At 32.3% G+C, this 18,852-nt stretch overlaps 1 protein-coding gene and 2 pseudogenes across 1 annotated transcript; all 3 read left to right on the top strand.

The window, feature by feature from the left end:
• Positions 1-5,166, top strand: LOC120169455 (annotated as a pseudogene).
• Positions 5,167-13,575: 8,409 nt separating this feature from the next.
• Positions 13,576-16,119, top strand: LOC120169524 (annotated as a pseudogene).
• Positions 16,120-17,258: 1,139 nt separating this feature from the next.
• LOC120169675 lies at positions 17,259-18,738 on the top strand. Its single transcript, XM_039177787.1, has 3 exons — positions 17,259-17,981; positions 18,079-18,196; positions 18,286-18,738. Exons 1-3 carry the CDS (start codon positions 17,627-17,629, stop codon positions 18,311-18,313), a joined length of 501 nt encoding a protein of 166 aa, XP_039033718.1. The 5' UTR covers positions 17,259-17,626; the 3' UTR covers positions 18,314-18,738.
• Positions 18,739-18,852: the final 114 nt, after the last annotated feature.

An 18,852-nucleotide genomic window follows, 5' to 3' on the forward strand; every position in this document is an offset into this window, starting at 1 on the left:
ATGCATGCGTCGCCTGTCAGGTTGTGACAATTATCATGAAGGGGGACGTACCGAATTATTCTCATATTATTACCATTATCCTTTGTGTTCTTTTAGCCCCTTATATTGGACCACTGGCTTTTACCCTTCATCTAAAGTATGGTATATTTTGTTTCCAAAACTATATAAGTTTATACATTATATAAAAGAAAAGAAAAAACATATTAAATATTTAAAAACTAGTTGAGTCTTGGTTCTTGAATGATGGAACTTGAGCATTAATAATCCATTATTCAAATCTATATAATCCCCCATCTCTTATTAGAAAATTCTCTTGATATTCAAACATCCTTGTTATGGTCGCGTGGTGTTTTCATATATGGTACCTATATATTGATGGTCATTGAACTATGTTTAGATTTTAAATTATTAAACTTTCAAAAGTTATAAATATCATTAAATTTATCAAAATTACTCTTATTGCAATGATTATCTGTTTTTTTTAAGTTTAATGACTATAATGATTATTTGAGTATATTAAGTAACCCGTAGTATACTTACCCCAATATTTATCGTATTACAAAAAACCTAAATGGTAGCATTTTGACCCTTGTAGAGCCTAAGAAACCTAAGCTCGCCCACCTTTTTATTACAACGCCAACTCTAATTTTAAATGTTGGTATAGGTGACGGGGATGCCTTATTTACACAGAACCAACTAATAACTTTGAATTATTTGATTTTCAACTACTTTAACCCATGAATTTTCACTGATAACCTACCAAATACCAACTACACCAACAGAAAATCTGCTTTGTGAATTGGAGTTTAGTTGGAAATTGGGCAGCTACCTTGGACTTTTTTCATAGTCAAGTTTAGGATCATTGCATAGGGATGTGTTATGACATCTTAATATAATTACCGAGGAAAGCCGTTATCGTTAATATTTTTTTAATATTTTCAGTAATTCGTTACTTAAAATATTATGTTTCTATCGAAAATATTAATATTGTTCGTTACCTAAAATATTTAACATTTGGTAAAGTGCTACCTAAAGCATTATTATTTTCTACCGGAAATATTAATATTGGGTGCTACATAAATGTTATTTTTAAAAAACATTACACCTATGTTTACCTCCTTACACCTATGTTTTTTAAAATACATTTGATTTGGCACAGTTAGAGGCTCTTTAAATTGTATTAAAAACATTTGGTAATCAATGTTGAATTACAATTAAAGAATATGGACGGATGCAACCATATCTAAGCTGCCTCATTCACGATGTTGTTGCAAATTTTGCACTCTAACAACGAATGAGAATGAAGCTCTATTTTGATGCATATCAAGTAACATATTTATTCGATTTCTGACGTTGTAGAAGAATAAAATTAGATTAAAAGAATTATTTTATAATAAATATTTAATATTAATTAATCAATTAACAAATCAATATTTAAACTTTTTTAGAATATGTTTTAACTATAACAATCACGACATCACCTGCGCAACCCAATGAATCAACAATATTTTAATGATCAACGAATTATAAACTATAATACGAATATACAAAATGAAGAAGATATAATCAAACATTAAACATCAAACTACCTCAGTTGTTAAATGGATAATTGTTATCTCTTAAGATTTCAGGTTTGATCACCAACGATGTAGAATATTATAGTGTTCATTGTCAAATGATTGAGAGTCTCTAAAACGTGATTTTGGTCTTCGATCATCTTACGGTTTTGTTTCAGTATTTAATCTGATTTATATGCTTCTGTAACGTCTTTAATTACTCTACATAAATAATACACGGATTACTCCATTTAGAATCTTTTCACATCTTTTACATTAATGTCTTTTCTAACTCATCATGCAAACACGGATCTTTTTATTCTATGTAACATTTAGAGTTAATTATGTCCTACATCCTCAAATTATAAATAACATTTTAATTTAGTCTTGCAATTTTTAAATATTTTAAACTCATTCTTAAATTAGTAGTTTTATTTTATAATAGTCTCCAAGCTTTTGAATGTTTCAATTTCATCCCTAAACTTTTCAATGATTTGGGGAGTTATTGGAGCGTTCAAAAGTTTGGGGACCAATTTGGAATACAAGTTATAATTTGTAGATGACTTTGAAATATTCAAAAGTTTGGAGATTTTTAAAATGAAAGCCATAATTTGAAGATGAAATTAAATATTGAAAATTTGAAGGTTCAATTGAAATGAGAATCATAATTTGAGAATCATAGTTTTGAAGATATGTATATAAAAAAATAATTCACATTATTATCTTATTTGAAATTACTACCTATTTAAATTAGGTAATTGATGCTATAAAATAAAAGAATCTCAATTATATTAAATTATAGGGATTAAAATCTAGAATTTAAGTATGATAGAGATAAATTATGCACCAAACTTAATTCAATGGCTTAATATATTGCAATAATGTGAATTTTTAGGTTTGCTTAGAAGATACGAATACTCAACAGTTTTATACAAATTACATGATCACACAATACTAGTGAATTTAAGTAATGACATCCTAGAGATTAAGTGAGTGTCACGTACGGAATCTTAAGTGGAAAGCTTACACGTTTTAACTTGTGTACAACAACGAGGAGATGAATTTATAAAGAATCTGAATTTGAATTGATTTTTAAATCACTTTTAAATAATAAGTGTAAAGCAATTATATATTTGAATAATTCTCTAAAATTACACAAGTATATGAATTAGTCATTTAAAATTAAAATAAAAAAATGTATGTCCCTTGTTCCCATATGTAATGGGATAAGGGGGAGGTAAGATAGTAGGCTGGCCCCCAACACTAGATTGAGAGCAACTTCTGTAGGAGACCTCCGAATTATAAAATGCCCTCCATAGGACTCGATCCCACGACTTTAAGATTAAGAACATTGTACTCTACAATTGAGCTAGATGGTCATTTTTCATTTAAAATTAAAATGATTCATATAAAAGAATACAAAATTCAATCAAACGATTTAGACAAATAATAGATACAAACGAATATCATTATCGACGATGAATGATAAACATTATAGTATGACCGTAAAAATAGACATGACAATATGTTTCGTTTACAATATAATATTATCGTAACTTATTATGTCTTTGGTGATTGGGGTGCCTACAATATTCACACTGATTCAAAGTTATACAATAATTTATAATATAATAATTACATGTGATGTTTGCAAACTAGGACTATATAATTAATATATTTTTAAAATAGTATATATCAATTAAGGATGGACACATGACTTGAATATGATGAATTCTAACATAATTAGATTCTATTATGTTAAGGTTTAAAAAAAATCAAGTATGGGTTAGATTGAGTCAATTTTTTAGAGAATAGGTTTGCCGTGTCATGTTCAAATTTAGGGTGAAAAATACTCGATTCAACCGAAAAATAATGTATATTTTATATATTTAGAGATGATTGCAATAACACTCTTTCTATCTTGTTTTTTCAATTAGATTCCTATTTTATCGAATAATATTAAGATTTTTTATAATATATTTGTTGGGTCATGCCAAGTCAGGTTGGCCAAAAACTCGATCCATACCCATTCGTAATGTTGATCCCTAAATTATGTCATATTCTAAATTGATCCATGAACTTTTAAAGATTTATATGAATCCTCAAACTATCAATATCATTCCATTTGATATGTTCGTTAAAATGCATTAACTCTACTGATTAAAAAGATAATATGTAATTGAAAGCCTCAAGAATTGAATTCGTGATCTTTTAAAAAATTCTCAAAACCTTCAAAATAAATTTATCATTTTAGAAAGTAACAAGTTCAATTTCCAAGATATTATAAAAGTAACTCTCATGAAACTAAAAAAATTTAAATAGAGATGATATCACGTGAACGAAATGATCAAAATGGAATAATATTGATAGTAAAAGATTGATGTATAATGTTTAAAAGTTTAAAGTAATTTAAAATGAAATCATAATTTAAGAAGTGATATAAATATTTTAAAATTTAGAGAATAATTTAAATAAAAATTATGTTTGAAGACACGTATGATATTGAAAGTAGCAAACACAAAGTGATGGCCCTCTTTTAATAAGGTTTCTCTGTCTGATGGAAGGGCCACATCATCACCATCTCCCCGTCCCATCTGCAGCTAATTGAGAAGAAAATTTTGAACAAGCGAGTGGAAACAAATCTATTCCCCTTTCTATATAAACCATTTTATCATCATCGCCTTTTCCTCATTAGTGAACTTTCCTCTTCAGCCATGGCTTCCAATCCAAACTCCTGTCTATCATCTTCCTCTTCGCCCTCTTCTCCATTCAGATCCATGCCAGAGAGTTCTTCAGCAAAATCCCAAGGGAAAACAACAATGAAAAACAGCCCACCGTCAAAGAAGAGCAGCAAGAGCCCAGGTTCACTCCCCAGACCCAGAATGGCTACGGCCTTTACGGCCCGGAAACCAAACCAAAGGAACCTATGAACCCTATGTCACGCCGGTTAAGTTCCACCCCGATGAGCCCTACAGCATGATCCCTGAATCCACAAACAACAAGGACACTTTCACTGGGAAAGGATGGAACACGAAGGAAAACAACAACTACTACAATGGCAACTATGAGTACAAGAAGAATGCCTACGGAGAAGCCATGTTCACAGAGAAAGGATGGAGCACCAAAGAGAACAACAATAACAACTACTACAATGGCAACAATGGGTACAATGGTGAGAAGCAAGGCATGAGCGATACTCGATTCTTGGAGAACGGTAAGTATTTCCATGATATTAGAAACGAGAACAATTACTATCCGAACCAGTTGGAGAACTCGAGGGATCGCTTCCAGGAACGAGTTTCAATGAGAATCGTTACAACATGGGAAGGTACAACAGAACCAAGAGGAGTTCGAGGAGAACGAGGAAGATTCGAGCCATGAAGGAGGGAACTGCTTGGTTTCTTCTTTAATTAAATCGTAAGTATGAAACTTTACTAGTAAAGAAGATTGAAGATTATTTATTGGGTCTTGTGTTTTACTTTGTTATTTTCAGGGTTTGCAACTTTTGCCTTTGAGGCAGATATGCTAAAAGATATGATATGAGAGACTTGTGTGCTTTATATTCTTTTACTTTATCAAACAATGTTGAATAAAAATGTAAGTATGTTTCAATGCTATTCTCTTCGTTTTTTATTTTCGATGTTGGATAAACGCATTAATCGAATTATATTCTAGATCGAGCCAATCTAAAGTCAAATCGGCAGTGATGGTTCATCCAGCATAATCTTGCCAAATATTAATCTTCATGAACATGAGTAACTTATATCCGATGAGTGACATTTCTGGATTTGTTCTTGTGCCTTGCCTTCTTGTTTATGAAATCCCCACATCCTTAAGTTCGCCTCCCATGAAATGATTCCATTGGGGAAAAAAAACTCAAATACAACCATGTATGAATAGGACTAGTGATGTTTATTGGCAGTGCTTTCTCCGGCACTCCACTCCACTCCACTCCACTCAATAGCTGAATATAGATGCATGTGCATGCCTTTGACACTAACCCACTTTGATCTGTTTTCAACTTGCACCCAAAAATCCAAATATATTTCATCTAATATCGAACCTCGAAATTCTTAATACATTAATTGTTTAGTCCACACAAACTATGCTTAGGTGAGGTTTGTTGATTTTGTTAGACTTTCAAAGCCAAGACTAGAAAAAGTAAACTTCATTACCTTCTTTTCTCAAACTGTTACCCTCCATCGTCCTTAGGCAACTTACAAGTGGTCCCTAAATTAGACAATGGAATAATAGCGTAGAGGAGCCAACATTAGGGGTTTAATCCCTTTTATTATAAAATAAGCAAGTAATTATGTGGTACATCTGCTATTCATAATTAGCTTTTAACTTGGAACTAAATAGGGGTTATCCAGTTGGGTTGGGTGTTCATTCAATTAGACTATATTTTGTATTGTTTTTCAAAAGTATTTTTGGAATCTTAAAAACTGATATTTATCATTTTTAACTTTTATTAATATTATCTAAGATAAAATATTTTATTTACTTAAAACTACTTTTAATAATACCTCTTCAAGACGTAGTATTCTTCTCCATTCAATTTTATGATGTTTTCGTCACATGTCATCGTTATGATTGTCTACCATTCATTTTTCACCCACTAGAACATTCGATGTCAAATTAAACAATCAAAAGATTAAATACCACTTATCATCAAATTAATATTATAGTTTTAAAAAATATGTATCTGATTGGATGTGTAACACCTTCGCTTTTAATTGCAAGATCTTTGACAATATCACTAACTTAATCTTCGATATAATTTTTTATTTCTCATTTCTAATTTGTATAATAAATCTATTAACCTTCACAATTTTTCCTCTTTAAAACGCTTCTCTATTTATTAACACTATCAATTAGCAAGGTAATCATCATAGTAAGTTGGAAAACTACAGAATTAAAGAAACATATATAATTCCAAATTCTAAAAAGAAAAAGTACATAAATAAATAAGAGAAAGGGAAAAATCATCCATTTCCATTTGGTTATCTTCTCCGTGAATGGCGGATGTAATGTTTTTGCCTTTACAACATTACCCGCTTTGGTCGGGATATATAAGAAAAAACAGGTTAATATAAGGTTAAAAAAGGCGATATCAACAAAGTTAATATTTTTTTAATATTTCCGGTGGAGCACTACCTAAAATAAAAAAATGTTAATAAAAAAAATATTCATTATAGGCAGCGAAATTAACATTTCTGGTATAAAAAATAACATTTAAGTAACGCTCTACCGAAAATGTTAAAAAATATTAACATTTCCGGTAACGTCTTTACTTAGTCTTATATTAGGTTGTCGTACAACATAATCATTGGTTTAACATATGAATTTATAACATATAACAATTTAAAAGACAATGTTTCTGCATGTCCATTATTTATTAATATATAGTCACTGTGGATTTAATGTTCATACTATACTTTATTAGGTTAGGCTCGACCGTATGTAACACCTTCAGACCGATGCGGATAGCCCGATCCGATTCAGAGTGTCACATTAGGGCCACCGGAGCGACCCACCGTAAAAATAGCAAAATTTAAAAACTCTTCTTAAAAACATGTAAAATCATAAAATGATTTATTATTTTTCAGAAATAAAACGGGTTTATAGACTCTGATATAAAAACAAAATACAATCTATATGCCCCCTAATCACATGTACCATACTCTACAAACAACGCCGGAAGAGCTCCTTTACTGAATTCGATAGATGCACTGATACAATTCGTTTAACCTGCAATGGTGAGTAATAGAGTGAGCTTCGGAAAGCTCAGTAATACAGAACTACCAGATGATGCTACATGACATGCAGATAAATGGGAAGCCATAATTTCCTTATTGAATCAAACGTATATCAATTGTGTATCTCAGTTCATAAGAAACCTTTCATACTATCACGTTTTCATGAGGTCGAATAGGATATCTAGTGTGTTCCATCAATACGATAAAATCATTATAGGTACAAACAAATGATAGTTCAGTAAAATCCCATAAACCATACTGTAGTGAGCTTTTAAACGTATTTTAAAACCATCTTACAAAGAGTTAACCTAAGGGAATCTTAGGGCCTGAGAGCCTACCCAAGAAAGTTTGGGGCCACGGGGACTACCTAAGAACACATCTTAGGGCCGCAGGGCCTACCCGCTACCGAGAATGATCTCAGAGCCGCAGAGCCTACTAAGAGTCACATTAGGTACATAAAAATTTTCCATCTTGATCAGAGCTGTACTTTACAAATATGTATCCAAGATACATATTATATCGTGATACAAAATCCATAAGCCATCACTATTAAGTCGGTGCATCCATAAAACAATAATCATAAATTCAGTGTACCTCATGTTAAAACAAAACAATTTATTAAATATAAGGAACACACTAGAGAAATCCCAATATTTATCAGAAGCATTTTATAGTCATCTGCATGGATAACACGAAACTTATGAAATTTGATCGAATTTCAAGAACGAGGTCATATTGAGAGAACCGATTAATAACCAATCTAATCAGACATTTAAGGTTAATACTTTAGAATCCCACTATGTTTTCATGTGCATCTAGAATAACCGGAGTGATTTGAGTCGAAAAAAAAGAAACGAATATTCAGGGTAATTACCATCCATGACAATCAATCGGATTATCGAACAACTTGAACTGAACAACTTTCAGAACTGATGTGTCGATTGATCAATTCACTGTCCTTCTGGTATTCACTCTATAATACCAACAATTCTTGTCCATAAATCATCTTCAGAATCATCGCTAAATATACCTTAAGGAATCGAAAGCATCCTTATAATCTTTATTTTCTTTCCACATTACAACAATATCAAGAATTGATGACGTATTTGATTCTTAGTTCATAACCATATGGACCGTACATCATATAAGTTTATTGTATTTTCCAGACTCATCCAATTACTTACTAAATTCTCCGTCATTAAGGTTCCTTGGTTCATTTAGCAATTAATGCTATCCCGGTTACTTCATATTTTTCCAGAGTAATTCAGACACTTCTGAGTTTCGGATACATGTTGTACTTCCGTTCAGTTCACTTGGTCATATACTAAAATCATTTGGTATTCGTGATTGATTTATCTCACGAATATCCACTTAATATCGAATGCGCTCTAGCGTTGAGTTGAGCTGAGTACTTCCATAATTATTATCAATCCAAACTTGAGTAGACGAACTATCATTCAAGTGATATCTATGCCATTCAAGTACTAATATAGCACTAGCATTGTTTGCCCGTCTTAAATTGTGTTTCATAACATTAAAGAGCAGTACAACATCCATGTTTATTTGAATTTCTTAATTAATCCAAGACATTTACTTAGTATAGACCATAAGGGCATTTGGTCATTTTGGTGCTCAATGTTTTTCCATTCATTCAAAGCTTGAAGATATCTATTCATTTCTAAACTTTGTGATATTCTTGAGTCATTCCATTACAAGGGTATTTCAATAATTTCTTTCCATCTGATCTTATCATTTAATTCAAATGTATCATCTTTTCCAGTCCTTTCAAACAATTCTGAAAAAATAGCACCATCGATAATTTATTCTTCAGGTATTTACTCATAATCGGAGATTTCCAGGTTAAAAGTCTTTTCAGACATTACTAACGAATTATTAGGAAATTTCCATACAAAAGTAGGATCTCAACCATTAAATCAGTAATTTATCGGTTTAAGAACAAATTCATGTTACTTTCTCATTTAGAGTCAACTTGGACCATTTTCACCTCTCAAAGGCATTTTCGTAATTTCTTAACCAGATAATTTCGGTATTAACTCTTAACGAAAATAATTATACTTTAGAGATCCAATGGTTAATTGCTTTCTCGAACATTCTTTGATCTCGAAATAATTCTTTAACGGACTTTAGTATCTTGCATAAACCTTATTGGGTTAAAACCCGATTATCCAAATTTTCTAAGCAAACTAGCATTTCTTATGCACATGTAGTTTTCTCAGATCAATATATTCCTTTCAAAGTTATTAGTCAACTTCCAGGGACAATTCTTGATATCTTACAACATAAGGGTATTTTCGTAATTTTACCCTACCAGAATATTCTCATAATTTCCCATCCAAGTACCTTTGATGAAATAATTATATGTTACATATCCAAGTTGATTCCTTTATCACTAAACACAGAACTTGAAATTTTAATTCTAACAATCCATCAATTTCTTAAAAGTCATCTGAACCATAATCAGTTACCGAATTTTATCTTATTCGGATCAAGTAGAAATTAATTAACTACACATATGAGACCAATATTATCTTATTCATGCATTTACCAATATTCACATGTTTCATAAAGCATAAAGAGGTAGTAAATATTACCCTCGATTTTCGTGCAATATTGATCGACCATTAAATTCCATTCGAATGCCCTCGATCTTGAAATCATCTTCCAAAATTCCTCAGATGCAAACAATAAACATTTCATCAAAACGAGGCTTAATTCTGAAAAACGGATCTATTCGGGGGATTAATCAGTGAAAACAACTTACCGATTTCGAATTTGGTAAAACGAACTTCAGACCATCAAATATACGAACTCGAACCCAAAATAATTTCCTTCACCATAAAAATAACTTATTAAAATCTAAATAATAATTTGAGGACTCAATTGGTAAAATTGAAAACTAATGATGCCATCACAATAGTTAATTACTTAAATTAGTGAATAAATTGATATTGTAAAACTATTATGTCATAACTATAACCACTTGAAAACTAAGAGACAATGTAAAGATCTCACCAAACTTGGATGACACACCTTGTGATTTACCCATTTTGCACTTTAATATATTAGTTTACCCTTATTCTCATATGTAATGAGATAATGGGAGGTAAGATAGTAGGCTGCCCCAAAACCAGGTTGAGAGCAACTTCCGTGGGAGACCTCTATTTTACACTTTAATACAACCCCAAAATCACGTGCACTCCATTTCATGTTCATTTTCAAAAAAAATTCCTTTCTTCATGTTCTGCGCTGCAAGTAAAGCAAGAAAACTTGCCATACGATCGGTACACTGCATCAACACCTATTTTGTCACCGTTCGAGACTTCATTTACATGTTCGAAGCATCTTATCCTCTTCATCCTAGATCCGACCTCCATTCATCGAGAAACCTTATGGATCATTGTAGATCTACCAAATGCCATTCGGTTTCCTTGAAGAAAAAGGCTCCGATTTGTCTCCTTAAACATTCGATGGAGCCAAGACCGAGCTATGCTGTTCCTCATTGCCATTCTTGTGTTTCCACCGCACGAATATTTCCTCCGACATCCGGATCATCAAAAATTCGAGAGCTTCACCCCACCGACCATTTTATTTCTCTTCTTGATCTACTGCTTCTTTGTTATGATATAAACGAGCTATATGATCGAGTTAGTTGAGTCACTTAAAGTAATTGATAGGATGGTGATCCCTCCTTGCTGTTTTTAAAACTGAAATGTTCCCACGAATATCTTCAATGTGTGGTTTATAGTAATCTAAATAAAATAATAATATTAAAAATAATAAAATTCCCATCTCACCCAATAATTTGTCCTCATTCTACCTAATTCATTATCCTCAATTTGTTTAATAAAATAATGATATGATAAAACAATTATTTGCCAACCACTTCATATCATTTTACCATAATAAACTAACGTATTTTATAAATCTCTTAAATTTATAATAAACAAGGGAGGAAAAATTAAACTAAAGTCCAAGAATTTTCTCCATAATTCTTTTGAATCTAATACTTTATAATTCCTAAAATTTAGCCCCTAAAATATTATTTTTTTACAAAAAAATGTTAATATCAGAAATATTCATTATAGGCAGCGAAATTAACATTTATGGTAGAAAAAAATAACATTTAAGTAACGCTCTACCGAAAATGTTAAAAAATATTAACATTTCCGGTACTTATTCTTATATTAGGTTGTCGTACAACATAATCATTAGTTTAACATATGAATTTATAACATATAACAATTTAAAAGACAAATGTTTCTGCAGTCCATTATTTATATAATATATAGTCACTGTGGATTTAATGTTCATACTATATTTTTTTATTAGGTTAGGCTCTGACCGTAATATATTTATAAAAGAATTGATTTAAACTTTAAAGTGTGATTAGGCCATCTCCGGCGCATCGCTGGAGTGGCGAAGATCTCTCGTTTAGAGATGATCTTATGCTCTAGCCCATCGTGAATTTGTAGTTATATTGTGGCGATCTGCTACAATGCACGCTACAACTGGCGTTGCATTGTAGTTGCGTTACATTTTTTTTTAATTTTTCTGATTTTTTTGTAAATTCAAATAGATTAAATTGCAAGATAGATAAAAATACATTAAAATTAGATAAATAAACATACTAATTTTTTGAAATATAAAAACTACAACAAACATAAAAACATAGAAATTACTAATAAAACTCAAACAACATTTTCTTATTTATTGTATTTTCGCAATGTTATTTGTGAATGTTATTTATGCATTTTATCTTGATATTATTAGAAATGTATATTTTTTTTTATTTACAAAATCAATATTATAATAGTTAAATATTGTGAATAAAGTAGAGTGGTGGTAATGTAGAGATAGTGGTAATGTAGAGATAGTGGTGGAGATGAATTATTGTTTGTCTTTAGAGTAGAGATAAAGATGCTGTAGAGTAGAGATGAGGACTCGAGATGACCTAAGTAATTATTTTGGGACCAGACTGTTTCAAATTTCCAATGAATATAGGGAACCCAATGTAAAGGAAACGGATAAATAATATAAATACACATAACATTTTGCAATATGTATCATATGATACATCAATTTTAATTCTATGAAATTATATACGAGGTATTGATTTCATTTAATTTTTACAAATTATTAAAATTATTATCAAGTAACATCATTATCTTATGGTAAAATGTTAAAATCATCGTGGCATTAAGTTTCACGACGAGATATTAAAATGAAACTTAAACTATATGTTAGGTATGATTTTTTTTAAAAAATAGGTATTAAAATGAAACATAAGTATTAAACTTGTAGTTTACCCCATGTAAATACTAAATTATTAAATTTATTATAAGAAAAACATGTATAATACTTATTAAATTTGACTTCTAAAAAACGTATATTACTTTAGAATTTGAAAACCACTTATATATCATTTATATAAAAAAGTTAACATCTATTTTATTATTATTTTATCTTTTAGAATGAAAATCTATTTTCTTTTCTCATTTCTAACTATAAGAAATGAATTTTTTTTTAATGTTTTTCTTGTTTGGTTGTTTATCTTCTTTGAATTGTTCATTCTTTTCTGAATTAATAACCTCAATCAAATTATTAAGTATTTAACTTTTAATTTCATTTAAATTGAGTGTAATTTTTTAAAAATAATTTTTAATTCAATTTATACTTATGGTTTATTTCAAAATCTATATTTATTAGGTGGTTCATGAATTATCTCTAAAACTTAGACACAATTTTAGATGATATTATATCGATATATTTTATTTCTTAAATTTTCATGTGAACAGATGAATTTTAGTATTTATAAAAATATTCTTTTTATTAATTAATTAATATATTTTTCCCTTAAAATGGTATTCTCAAAAAAAATTGTTGAATTTCGTCATTGGTTACAGGGTTTCATATTAACTAATTCAAATTGATGTATATCGCGCATTTTATTTTATTGGATAAATCTCTTCTTAAAAATTTTCTACATGTACATAGATTTAAATTCAAAATATTCTGAACGATATCAAATTACTTACCATTTGAACTAATATATCATAATTTTAATTATAAACATACAAATCTTACTATTCGAACCCACAAGCTGATTTGAATGATGAAAATCGCTAATGAACGCAAAGAATTGTCCAAAGGAGTATTTTGCCCATCATTTGAAAGCCCAATAGATGATCATTTGCAAGATTATACAAGCTTACCATACGGGAATATACACAGAAAACACCCCTAAATGCAAAACCCCTGGAAAGCCTAAACCCTTGTACAAACAAACCCAAAGACCTCCAAAATCCCGCCACCAAAAATGTCCGCCGCCAGGTCCGTCATCCGTTCCGCGGCCGCCCGAGCTTCAGCGGCAACCAGACTCGCTGGTTCAACCAAGTCTATGCCGCGACCCGCTTGCTCGCCCTTTCGGATCTCCAACCAGAACCCGTTACATGCTCGTATTTTCAGGTAATGGATATTAAATTCTTATATTTTATCTCCTAGGAAATAAATTAATAGAATATTTCTTAATAAATTTGAAAAAAATAGGTCACCGGTGGAGATGAGCTGCTGTGTGGAAACTGCTGCCGTATCACACGGCCACTGCTTCAGCTTTCCTGACTTCCATGCTTTCTGTTTCTCGCCGGAGATCCGGTTGGACCGCTGAAGGTATTTCTTTACACTTTTTTTTTGATCTGTTTAAATTATTAGGTATTAAAGCATTCGAAGTTTCTAACTTTTAACTACATAGGAAGTCTGCCTATTTTTCTGATAGAGAAAGCTTGCGTTCTTAATGACTGAATGAAACTTGAATTGAGAGTAACTAATTACAGAAGTGAGATACTAAAACCATATTTGGTCCTTAATAACAGAAGATGTGGTTTCCCGCCTTCCCTAAGGATAACCTTCAGTACTTTGTTGCCATGTTTGTTATTTGTCGGATATCTTGTAACCAGAAGAGGTGTTGGCAATAAAATAGCAGTAAGGGGAATTTTTTTATTATAACTAGAATTTATGAGGGAAAGTAGGCTGTATCTGCTAGGCATAAACGGCTGCTGGACGACAAGAAGTTTCATAGACAACCACTCAAAAACAATAGCCAAATGTTGCATTGCACTTCCCCTTTCATCTCCCTTCTCTTCCCTTCCGTTTTTGGATAGGTAAAATAATCACTTCTCTCTGTCTTGTAAATAAGTGGAAGAATGTAAACTTTTTTTATTGTTTTGTACGCCAATACAAGACTAGATGAAGGACAAGGCACAGAGAGGGAGTGAATTGTATTTGTTTTTCATTTTAAATTTTTTTGGGACTGCTACTGAATTTTTCTTCGGTGTTTGAGTGGATCATAATTGTGAAATGGCAAGAGTTTGAATGCTATGCCTATAGTTTCATGGTTTTAGAGCCATAAATGAAAAATTAAACGTTTTTAATTAGTAAGTTGATTGTTCCTGAAATTACTGTTAACCTTCTGAAAAGTGAACCATGTTATTTTCTGAATGTTGAGACTTGCTTACTCCTTGACGTACACTATGGATGGGAAAGGGATAAAAGGCTCTCGGTGATGCAATTCAGTACAACTTTTCAAAGAACAAATGCATGAAATCTAAACTTGAGATGATATGGGTTTTGCTTATGCATAATTGAGGTGAGATTGTTATTTGGTGGTTAATAATTAATAAGTTTTCCAACTTAACTTGAACTAAACCTATTTATGTTCTTATTCGTGCCAGTATAAGTAGATATGAGACCAATAATGATTTGTTGTTTCACCCAGATTGCAATGATGATGTATGATGAATGTCGGAGAGTTCGGGCAACATTTTTGATAAATGTACTCTAAGACAAGGTGGTGGAATAAAGCTTTTTATTAGGGTCTTTAGATACTTTCCCCTGTTCATAAATTTAACATTCTTATGGAGTTGGAAGGAATTTAATCATAGATAGGTGCTTTTGAAGGTCTTATGATCTTAGTTTAAAAAAGCGCCGCTTAAGCTCGATTAAAGCGCTAAGCGACTTGAGCGAGGCCTCTGGCGCTTCAGCATAGCAAAAGCACTACGAATTCATTAAGCGGTAGTAATCGGCGCTTTTACAGCGCTTTTAGCAAAGTGCTAATCGGCGCTTAATCGCGAATTTAGAAGATAGGATTCTGGGCTTTAGTAGATATAATTTTTGGGCTTGTTTAGGGTTTAGTGGGCTATTCAGGCTTAGATTGGCTTTTAGTTTAGGTGGGCTAGGGTAAAAAATGTGATTTAAATAAGCAGTAATATAAGAATTTAGAGAACGATTGAGGTTGACCTTGAGCAGTAAAAAATTCCCAGATAGCGATCATCTTCCACGCCTCTCGCCTCTCGCCTCACGCTCACGACTCCTGACTCACGACTCAAGTTTTGATCATCATCTTCCTCTTATCTCACTCGAGTCACGCTGCTGCTGCACTTCATCAACCGGTACGTAATTTTGTTGTTTATATACTTATAGTTTATTGCAAAATTGTGTTTTATAGTTTATAGAATACTGTTCTTCTTTATAGCTTATTGCTTTCTCCTTCTTTAAGTACTTAGTATTGCTGAATTTTACATGTAGACTAAGACAAGCAAAATGCTTGTTAAACTGTTTTATAGTTGTTACTGCCTTACTGGTATAGTTTGTAACTTTGCATACTGGATTACTGGTATTGTTCTGTTATTTTAGTTTGACTTTATGTTTAATTTATCTTTTATAGAATGACTTCAATGGCGGGTAAGGCGGGTTCTTCAAAGAACAGGTCAGAAGACCCGGTTAGGAAATATACAATACAAGATCTGAATAATAAAATCAGCTTTACATGCTCTTTTTGTGGACAAACATTTAAGGGAGGTGTGTTTCGGATCAAACTGCATGTGATTGGGGTTTTAAGGATGCTCGTAAATGTCCAAACTGTCCGGAGCATGTGCGGGAAGAATTAAATGTGTTCATGATGAAGAAACAAACGGCAAAGGCAGAACAACATATGCAAGCAAAAAACTGGATGCACCAACAACAAGCTGATGAATACGATGGTGAAGAAGATGTTGTTGAAATAGGCGGCCGTAGTAGCAAGATGCCCCCACCCAAAAACCAAGGCAAAAAGGTCCTATGGACATGTACTTCACTCCTAATCCTCGAGAAGCAATCAAAGCTAGGAAGGAAGGGAGACAACAACCATCAATGAAACGTGTCGAAAGGACCTTAGGGATAAAGTTTGTCATGAGATTGGGAGGTGGTTTTACGATGCAGGTATTATAATAATTAAATATTTAATTTTTTGAGTTTTAAGTTGCTGGAAGTCTTTTTTTTTGTTTATGCTGATGGAATTTTTTTTTATGTAGGCATTCCTTTTAATGCCGCAACATATGAGAGTTTTCAAATAATGATCGAAGCAATCGAACAGTTTGGCCCCGGGATGAAAGCACCAAGTATGTACGAGTTAAGAGTTCCCATACTTAACAAGGAAGTAGAGGAAGTTCAAAACCAAATTGTGGAAATAAGAAAGAATGGGCAGAAAAAGGTTGTTCAATACTATCGGATGGATGGCGTGATTCCGTTGTTCAAAACGATATCATCAACTTCCTGGTAAACTCCCCAAAGGGTTCGGTCTTCGTGAAGTCACTTGATGTTTCTGATGTTTCAAAGGATGCTGATTTGTTGTTTCATGTTCTTGATAAAATGGTGGAGGAAGTTGGTGAAGAGAATGTGGTGCAGGTGGTGACTGATAATGCATCAGCTTATGTGAAGGCAGGTAAGAGTTGAGTTGCAACTTTAGTCTTTTGATAATCTTTTGTCTAATGTCATCTACTCATCTTATTCCTCTAACTTTGTAGGGAAGTTGTTGGAAGCTAAAAGACCACTTCTATTGGACACCATGTGCTGCACACTGCCTAGACTTGATGTTGGAGGATATTGGCAAACACATTCCTAGGGTTAAAAATGCTTTAAAAAAGGCCATTTACTTAAATGGATATATACTGTCATGTTGGTTTGGTGAACTTGATGAGAAAGTTCACAAACCAAAGAAACTTGCATAGACCGGCCATCACAAGATTTGCTACTTCCTTCATCACTCTTGCCCAGATCCACAAACAAAAAAACAATTTGAGGAAGATGGTGACTTCTTAAGAGTGGGAAGCGAGCAAGTGGTCTAAAGAACCCACGGGTAAGAAAATAAAGTCTTACTTTTTGCAAGAAACGTTTTGGAGGAATGTACTTTATTCTCTCAAGTTGACGGGCCCCTTAGTGAAAGTTCTTAGACTAGTTGATGGAGAAAAAAATCCAGCCATGGGGTACATCTATGAGGCAATGGATAGAGCTAAGGAGGCGATTCGTGATAGTTTTCCGAATCGAGAGGATGATTACAAGAAAGCTTTTGAAATTATAGATCATAGGTGGGAATGTCAACTACATAAACCTTTGCATGCTGCGGGACATTTCTTGAACCCGGGGATCTTTTATGATGAAGTTGGTGGTGTGCTTTGTGAAGAAGTTGAAAACGGTTTTTATGAATGCATGTTGAGGCTTGTTCACTACCAAGAAACGCAAGACAAGATTTCAGACGAGTTAGTTAAATACCGAAAGGCAGAAGGTCTCTTTGGTATTAGCTTGGCTGTTAGGCAAAGGAAAACAAAATCACCAGGTAAAAAAATGCTACTTTATATTTTAAGTTTTAAATTATATTAATTATTCTCTCAAATATAGTTTATGCTTCATGTTCATTTTACATTTTTTTATAGCTGATTGGTGGACAATGTATGGATCTTCGGCTCCTAACTTGAAAAACTTTGCTATACGGATTCTTAGTCTCACTTGTAGTGCTACAAGTTTTAAGAGAAACTGGAGTTTTTTCAACAAGTAAGTTATTTTACATGTTTTTTCTTATAATATTGGAAATTATATATATGCATAATGTTGCTAACATCCAGTTTGGTTTTTTCTTGTAGCTTCACACTAAGAAACGAAATAGACTAGCACAATCTAGATTGAATGACATGGTGTTTGTGAAATTCAATCATGCCTTGGAGCGTCTAGCTAAAAGTAAGGAGATCGATCCTATTCTTTTGCAAGATATTGATGAGAGCAATGAGTGGTTGATGGGAAGAATGGAAGATGATGAAGATGATGATGAGGCGGTGTTTGTTGGTGAGGATTTGATATGGAGTGATGTTGCTGACGCTTCCGGTGCATATGAGTCTAGTTATCTAACTAGAGCATCAAAAGTAGTGAATGATGGAGCCGGACCATCGAGAAATGATAAAGGAAAATCTCCTGCTCATAATCCTATCTCTAGTAGACCATCTCGTAGATGCTTAGTTGATGAAGATGAGATGGAAGAAAATATTGGAGTGTCTACTGATGAAGGAGATGGTGTTGACCGAGTTGATAACGATGACGATTTAGAGGATTTTTAGTTATAAGGAATTGAGATTTAGAAAAATACTTTTGTTCATCTCACTTTAGACTACTTTTGGTGTTAGTGTAGACCATCTTTTGAGATTAATATGCTCTTA

The sequence above is a fragment of the Hibiscus syriacus genome, unplaced genomic scaffold, assembly GCF_006381635.1.
Source record: "Hibiscus syriacus cultivar Baekdansim isolate YM2019G1 unplaced genomic scaffold, ASM638163v2 tig00111769_pilon, whole genome shotgun sequence".
Classification (NCBI taxonomy): Eukaryota; Viridiplantae; Streptophyta; class Magnoliopsida; order Malvales; family Malvaceae; genus Hibiscus; species Hibiscus syriacus.

Coding starts and splice junctions, on each gene's coding strand:
- LOC120169675 (XM_039177787.1), top strand. CDS start 17,627: ATGGGGTACATCTATGAGGCAATGGATAGAGCTAAGGAGGCGATTCGT. Junction 17,982..18,078: donor AAGGAAAACAAAATCACCAG/GTAAAAAAATGC, acceptor ATTTTTTTATAG/CTGATTGGTGGACAATGTAT. Junction 18,197..18,285: donor AACTGGAGTTTTTTCAACAA/GTAAGTTATTTT, acceptor TTTTTCTTGTAG/CTTCACACTAAGAAACGAAA.